This window comes from Talaromyces stipitatus, genomic scaffold (assembly GCF_000003125.1).
Source record: "Talaromyces stipitatus ATCC 10500 scf_1105507295491 genomic scaffold, whole genome shotgun sequence".
Lineage (NCBI taxonomy): Eukaryota > Fungi > Ascomycota > Eurotiomycetes > Eurotiales > Trichocomaceae > Talaromyces > Talaromyces stipitatus.
In genome coordinates this window covers 152,588-159,854 of record NW_002990122.1, presented here as the reverse complement: position 1 = coordinate 159,854, position 7,267 = coordinate 152,588, and the positions used below count along the sequence as shown (strand labels likewise).

The 7,267-nt window shown below is 43.6% G+C and overlaps 1 protein-coding gene across 1 annotated transcript; it reads right to left on the bottom strand.

The window, feature by feature from the left end:
• Positions 1-2,992: 2,992 nt before the first annotated feature.
• TSTA_108140 (uncharacterized protein) lies at positions 2,993-5,192 on the bottom strand. The gene is made up of 3 exons (XM_002488336.1): positions 4,829-5,192; positions 3,433-3,775; positions 2,993-3,346 (listed from the first exon to the last, which is right to left on the bottom strand). Exons 1-3 carry the CDS (start codon positions 5,127-5,129, stop codon positions 3,172-3,174), a joined length of 819 nt encoding a protein of 272 aa, XP_002488381.1. The 5' UTR covers positions 5,130-5,192; the 3' UTR covers positions 2,993-3,171.
• Positions 5,193-7,267: the final 2,075 nt, after the last annotated feature.

Genomic DNA, 7,267 nt, shown 5'->3' with positions numbered 1-7,267 from the left:
GACTTGTCCCCAAGAACGAGGGGGAACGGGGGATAGCTAGTTAGATATACACGCGGCACGCACGTGCCACGTGAGACTAAGTAGTCCGGTGCCGAAACGCGTAGAGTTTGATATTCACGTTCCGACAATAATGTATTGTTCTCTGTGTCTATCTAGGAGTAAAATCTCGGGCATGCTACGTAGACTGCTATACATAATATACTATAGTCATAGTAGCGCAGAGATGTGCGCGTTGGTTTAGCAAGACTCAAGCCCAGATGAGAGGATTCAGGACATCAACCATTCAATCACGGTACTCCAAGTAAGGCACAAATAATAGTCTTATACTTATGTTTCTTTGAGACAACAACTGCACATGATCCGATTCTGACAATAGATATAAAGAATGACGCATCCAAAATGCCCGCAGAAACAGACTGCATTTGTATTCAGCAGCGAAAATGAAGACCAGGGCTCAAGCTTGAACGAGAGAATGGAGGGCATCAACCCTTCGGGTCACGGTACTCCAAGTAAGATACAGATAATAGCTGAACAGAAACACAAGTTGCTTCCAACCAGGACATACACCAGCCACAAACACAGCACGAGACTCAAAAATATGAAATCTCCCCAGTGGGTATCCTCAGACAAGAAATCGCCAGAGAAATCACGTATCTTTATGTTCCAGGGCACTTTGTTCTGGAGAAGCTTGGTGAGGGATTGCACATTTATCAGTAGCCTCTATCCATGATTCTGAAGTCTTGGTATCTTGGAGTACAGCAGTAATCTCTGGGGTACTTTTAGGTCCGGATGAGGATATTGCGGTATCCGATGAGGGTGTTGTGGCTTCCCTAAAGTCCGCAGAGTTTCACTTGTTTAGGAGGCGGATTATGGGACCTCGTTGCTCTATATCATGATGAACTGCAAGTGTCATGATGTCAGTCAATTTCACGTAGCTTTGTAGATATTATCTGTATCTTACTTGGAGTACCGTGACCCGAAGGGTTGATGCCCTCCATTCTCTTGTCCAAGCTTCAGCCCTGGTCTTCATTTTCGCTGCTGAATACAAATGCAGTCTGTTTCTGCGGGCAATTTGGATGCGTCATTCTCCACATTTATTGCCAGAATCTAATCATGTGCAGTTGTTCTATCAAAGAAACATAAGTATAAGCCTTATATCACCATCTTCTTCTCTCATCTTCGGTCATAAACACAAGTCAGTTAGAATAACACAAAAGAAAGAGCTCATGTAGTTGGTTTGGAAGGTACTCACACAAATCATTGCTCCTAAAGTCTTAAAATTGTGTCGCCAGGATAAAATATCTACATATAGCGTAAGTCGATTCAATCGATGTACATAGCAAATGAACACCATTGCCAATGAAAAGAAACCAAAACTTTTGGAAATCCATTACGGACTTGTGAGGGCTAGTTTCTCTGAAGGTAATTTTAATATTAGGGCCCTTCGCTCTTCAGGTATTGCTTGTGTTGATATTGGTAGAGAAAGGAGAGAAGAGATTGCAAAAAGGGAAGAATGGGGGCCCCATCATATATGGGGAAGGAAAAAGAAAAAGTTCCTAAGTCAACAGAGTGTGGCCTGTACATAGTAAAGATTGCCGAGATACACTAACCCTATATAGATTGCCAGCCTTGTCTTTGATGAATATCGGTGACAGGGGTTGTGCTTAATCAAAGGAATGAACTTCTCTTCTCTGATACGAGAGACTCTGGATTAAATCAAGAGCATCACTAGTGCAGAGCTGTGCGTGCTAGGTTGAAATATCTATTATCTCATATATAATATTTCTGTGCGTCCTGGTCAACTCTAGTCAATCCTAGATACCACGTAGTGCCTCGATATAACGATTCCTTGCGTGAACCAATAAGGCCAGAGGACTAAAACCGACGTAATAAGGTGGTAAACAATCCTTTCAGCTTTGAATTCTTAGGTGGGAGGGCGATACCGTTTTAGGAGAGATGGTACAATTGGTGCGACGTTGTTGGCGCCCAGTCATTTAGCGTAATTTTATGGATATTTTTATGGACAGTGCCTTTCTGTTGGTTGCTTCATGCAATCGAGATGTGTCAGATAAGCTGGCTTTCCAATGAAGCCATCAAATGAAGCGATCAATCCGAAACTGTTATGTGTAAGAGAATGGTCTCAGGTTTACCCCATGGCCCATGGGATAGCTTACAAATCAGTTCAGGAGAAGGTCTATATAGACGCGGCTTTGGAACATGATGTACTTAGAAGAAGTGAACACACAGAACTGAAAGAATCACCTATTGAGATTGACTCAAGTGCTTCGTACGTACGTATATGCACCTTAGTGCACCCACACTTTCAGTCTATTTGAATCCACAAAATCTTTTGTTTAATCACTAACCCTAACCCTCATTTCTCTAATATGTCAGGATTGCTGTTGGTATGAATAATTAAACTTATGGCAGACCAAAATACCATATGCCATGCTGCAGAGACCTGTCGTCAGGTTCTCAAAGAATAGTGTGCTGTACAGCCTGTACCTCACTTAGAAGAATGCAAGAACTGCCTTACTAACTTCGAAGCATGGGCTGATCGTACCTATGCTTTGGAGACGGGAGAGGTATCTCTCGACGCTCAATTACAGTCAAATTCGTACGCCAGAGAAATCGTGATCAACTTTTTGAGATATATTAAAGTCTTGGTGGAAAATGGTGTTGAGATAGGAGGTATTATCGATATTCTACTAGCTAGGAAACACAACGACTGACTCATCAGCCAGAGATGCACAATGATACACTCGAAAGTCATAAGCTGTCACTGTCCGTCCAAGACGTGAAGGTCCAAAGCGTGAACGCCGTGAAGGATAGCATACAAGAACTCAGCAGAATCACAGATTCGATCTACAAGGATTAGTCGATACACTGTGAAACATTGAAATCTCTGATGTTGTCTGAGTAGAGGGAGGCATGCTGGATGTGTTTTCGGGTGGCGTTAAGAACCAGGAGTCATCCTCGCTCGCAGTCGAATGGAACTTAGAGTTTTCGCATTTTGTACTGAATATATCACGCTAACAAACTACAACAAATGGGAAGGCAGCAGGAAAGCCCTGGTGGCAACTTACTTATCATATATGAACCGAAGCCTCCCAGATGCTCCTTTTTAGAAAGATGATTTGAAAATTTTAGCTAGTGGCCACAAAGAAACATTCAGGTCAATTTCAAGAAAGTAAGTTGACCTAAAATAAGCATGCCCCAGGAGACGGCGGAGTAACTCGCTCGATACTCAGCAGTGAGCCAAATGACATTTGTATCATTTCGAGCCACCCACTTGTTCTTCACCAGTACATGGTTGTGAAGACCACCACTTGCTGTTGGTGAGATACTGTGAACACAAAAAGAATCAATATTGAAATGTACTTGATCGGTCTCTAGAACTTTGCCATCAGGAGAGAACGCCACTGTATTAACCGGATATCATGCTTTTTACTAGGTGCACCACCACCAATACCAACCATCAGGCCAATTTGGACATGGGGAAAGGTGCGTGCCATATCTCGTGCGACACTGGCTGCAGCCGCAAACTCATACTCCCACTTCGGCAGCCGAGGGATCACCACTTTGTGCTTTTCCATCTCCCCCAGTGTGTCAAAGTTGTTATCGTCGGCAGATCCATATTCCAGGCTTTCATGCTCTTTGTCGAGAAGGCCTTTTGCGGCGACGTATTTAGTACTGGTGGCGCAGATCCATCCGATATTGTATTTGCTGGAGCCTTTTATTCTATTTTCAGCCACTTCTTCGGATAAGATGATATCTATCGGGTGTGAGTGCGTTCATTCTCTATCCTAAGAGGTAACTAGTCGAGTAAAAACTAAGCATGAGGAAAGAAGAAAAAAAACTCGCTAAGCTACTCGTAAGGACCCCTTTTATATGTGCGTCCGGGGCCTTGTCGGTGCCTATTTAGGAAATCCTGAAGAAAAAGAAGGATATTCCCGTTAGTTTCATCCTCTTAGGGCTTAGGGCTCCGTACGATATCTTGCTCCGTATTCTAGCCGTGACATCGGGGCCCGTTCCGAGTTGTCTTTTCGAGCACGCAAGAATTTGGTGAAGTCATCCCACACAATCTCGTCTGTAGGAGGGACTTCTATCTGTTCAACCACATCGCTGTTTAGATATTGATGTTCCCTGGGTCTTGTAAATACTGTAGCGTCGTTATCAGCACTCAAAACCTCGGACAGACTTTTTGAATCCTGGGAAGCTGAGTATGGGCTATTCTGCGCTATGGAACTAATCGAGTTGTTTCGTGGAACATTCGAAATCCCTCTACTCGAACCATCATCATCAATCTGGTAGGAAGGAATAGCAAACAAAGCTATTTCTTTAAGATGCCAGGCCACGTGTCCCATCAAATTTCTTGTATTTCTGTAGCAAAGGTTTGCACAATTCTCCGGCAGATTGGTCATCAGCCACAACCGTCAAAGGTCGACAAAAAGCGTCTAATTTTATGGATAAGTCGTTAGGTTGTGCTTCATGAGACTCTCTCATATGCTTTGCAAATTCTGCCTGAGTCTTGTACGCCTCATGGTCTTCAGTGTTGCAGAAGAATTTGACCCTGCGATGTTCCAGTTCATGGTTGAACCAAGTGTCACGGTTTTCATAAATTTTATTAGGAACGCTGCAATTTGAATGGGTGCACATATATGGTTGCAAGTGGCTCATAACATGGACCCTAAGGTCTTAATTAGCCCGGGTTGAAGTAAGAACAAGAAGGAAAACCGCGTTTTGATAGCTTTAAAATAGCATCTCCACTTCACTTACTTCCAGGCATATTTCGATCTAATAGAAATCGGGAGGCTGCAATAATTACACTTGAAACTCTTTGAAGATGATTGGGCGTCAATGTGGATGGCTTCGCTGGCCGCGGTAGAGCTTGCACGGTCTGAAGGGATAATGGAAGATGCCGGTAAGTCTTTCATATTTAGTGGCAGGCCCTTCATTTCAAATGTAGTAGCCTTGCTCTTCGACGTATTTTCTTCACTTTTAGGTTCCGACATGGGCGTTGTGGATGCTTTTTGAGCGAGAGATACTCTCGTATCATTAAAATTCATTGGGAGATTGGTTTGGTGTCTTGCCAAGTTCAGAAGCCGTTTCCGACATCGGGTAATCATCTTCCCTAGACGGCTTATAACATCGTTGCTGAGACGCGGGTCAGGAAATTTTTCCCTAACATGTTTGATGTCGTAATATTCATGGCACAATTCTTCTGCGGTTGACCAGCCATTTAGTCGATCAGTTTTTGCAAGTTTGTCAAGGCAAGTCACACCGCGCTGAATTGAACCAACTAACTGTGATAGCTCTGTGGCCTTCTGGGGGGAGCGCTTTAAGGTAGACTCTAATGATGCTGGCAATTCGCACTCGTCTTTAGTTTCTGTCTGTGATTTTTTACTTGGGCGAAGCTCGCCTGACGAGTCCGAAGACACATCCCATGGCGAGTCTTCATCTAAGCTTAGCATTTTACTCTTAGCACCTGATGCAAGCTATTCAAAGGGAATCCGCGTTCCTTCAAGAATCCGATGCGTCTTTTGGACTTGACTTTCTATGATATTTAAGAATCTTGTGATCTAACCATATGCACGTGTAAGTGAGTGCCTGCCAAGAATAGAATGTGGACACTTCCAACGAGTTTCGCAGCATGAAATAGAATTTGGTACCTGAGCTTCATAGGGAGATACTTCTCCTTGTCTATAGCGTGATAAAAGCGTTTCCATCTCGCCCAAATGCGCAACGCCAGCAGTAAAAGCGCGAAAGCAGTATTTAGCGAATTCGTTCAACAGGTCATCGTATATTTCTGATCTATTTGCAGGGTCGCATAGTTCCCCGAAGGCTTGGCAGCACTTGGTATGGCTTCGAGCGATGGACATGGCGTATCTCTGTTGTTAAAGAGAACTGTGTTGTGGCCATGGTTTTGTTGTGGATGAAAGTGGGGATTCTCTATTAACGTAGAGACTACTCTGTAGCCCCGCTGTGACTTCCATTTAAAGTGGATCGTCTAACCTAGGCCAAGGTTGAACGATCTCATAGGAAGGCTATCCAAAACGGAACTACTACATTTAAAGCGATTATAATTGAGGCAAATATCTCTATATTTAGATAAATCACTGCTGCTCAAGAGTCTCATAAAAACACTGTATTGTATACACGTGATCACATTAGGTTGTTGGATATTTGATGCGCTAGTCCCAGTCCGGATGTCCTTACTAATCTGTGAATTCTCGGAAGAGCAACATATCCGTGAGAACCAGAGCGCCAAAAGGCAAACTACATTTTGGAGTCAGGATTGTTATTTCGTAAATGCGTGATATCTCGCCCCTATGTTTGTATTGAAGAGGATCAAGACATGTATCTAGAGGAGGATCTTTTAGAAGACGTGCAAAATCAGAGTCAATTATTCCTCACCCAAATTGTACGCTTCTCTAGTGCGATTAGGATATTGCCTTCGATTATGACCAATTCTATGGCAGTCACTGCATGTGTGAGGGGCGTGCCTGCGTGGTAATCCATCCTCTCCACTGGCAAGGCTTGCTGCCAATTGATTTGCAGCATTAGATTCATCATTCATCTATAAGGCTTTGGGTCTCTCCTCTGATAAGACTAGCTTCTTCTCTAATCACTTTCTTTATCCGCTTGTGATTTTGGTTCTCCTTCTGAATTGCAGTGCGTAATTCCATATTTTCCTGTGCCAAGGAGTAGCATTGTGCCGCTCTATCTTCTACTTGCTTGGAGGCTTTCAACACAGGAGCTCGGTTGCTGGGTTACGTGAACTGGCTCTAGGGTCTAGGCTAGAGAATTCGCTTTCTCCAGAATATCACGTCATGCTATGTGATCATCTCCCCGGCTGTTTCCTAACATACAGGATCATCTAGTAGTATGGGTGCGCTTTTTGGTCTAGTCGGTTGGCTCCAGGGCCTGTACGAAAGGCTATGTAGTGCATAAGCTGAATGGTCTCATATGCTAGCTTGTGTGGGATGTTAATTTATCTTAGGGTTGAACGCAGATACATAGAAACCCATCTCTCCTGCTTCCGCAGCATGTATTCTATCTATATCAGACATTCATGCCGATTCGTGGCGATGCCTTGACCATAGCCAGCTGAAGATCCACAATTTTTTTGCCACTCTGTTTTCGCATCCAACTCATTGTAACAACGATATTAGGCAGGCATGTTGGCTGTTACAGTCTATACCATGAGTTCTGAATTCATACAAGATGTAACCCTAACCCTAAACCACGCCGTGGCCAGGGGAAT

What these genes read in the sequence shown, in the direction of transcription:
- TSTA_108140 (XM_002488336.1), bottom strand. Translation starts at nt 5,129, where the DNA reads ATGATTACCCGATGTCGGAAACGGCTTCTGAACTTGGCAAGACACCAA. An exon ending in ATCTTCAAAGAGTTTCAAGT is followed by an intron (nt 3,776 to 4,828) that starts GTAATTATTGCA and finishes CACACCCGATAG; the next exon opens with ATATCATCTTATCCGAAGAA. An exon ending in AGTAAAAAGCATGATATCCG is followed by an intron (nt 3,347 to 3,432) that starts GTTAATACAGTG and finishes TTGTGTTCACAG; the next exon opens with TATCTCACCAACAGCAAGTG.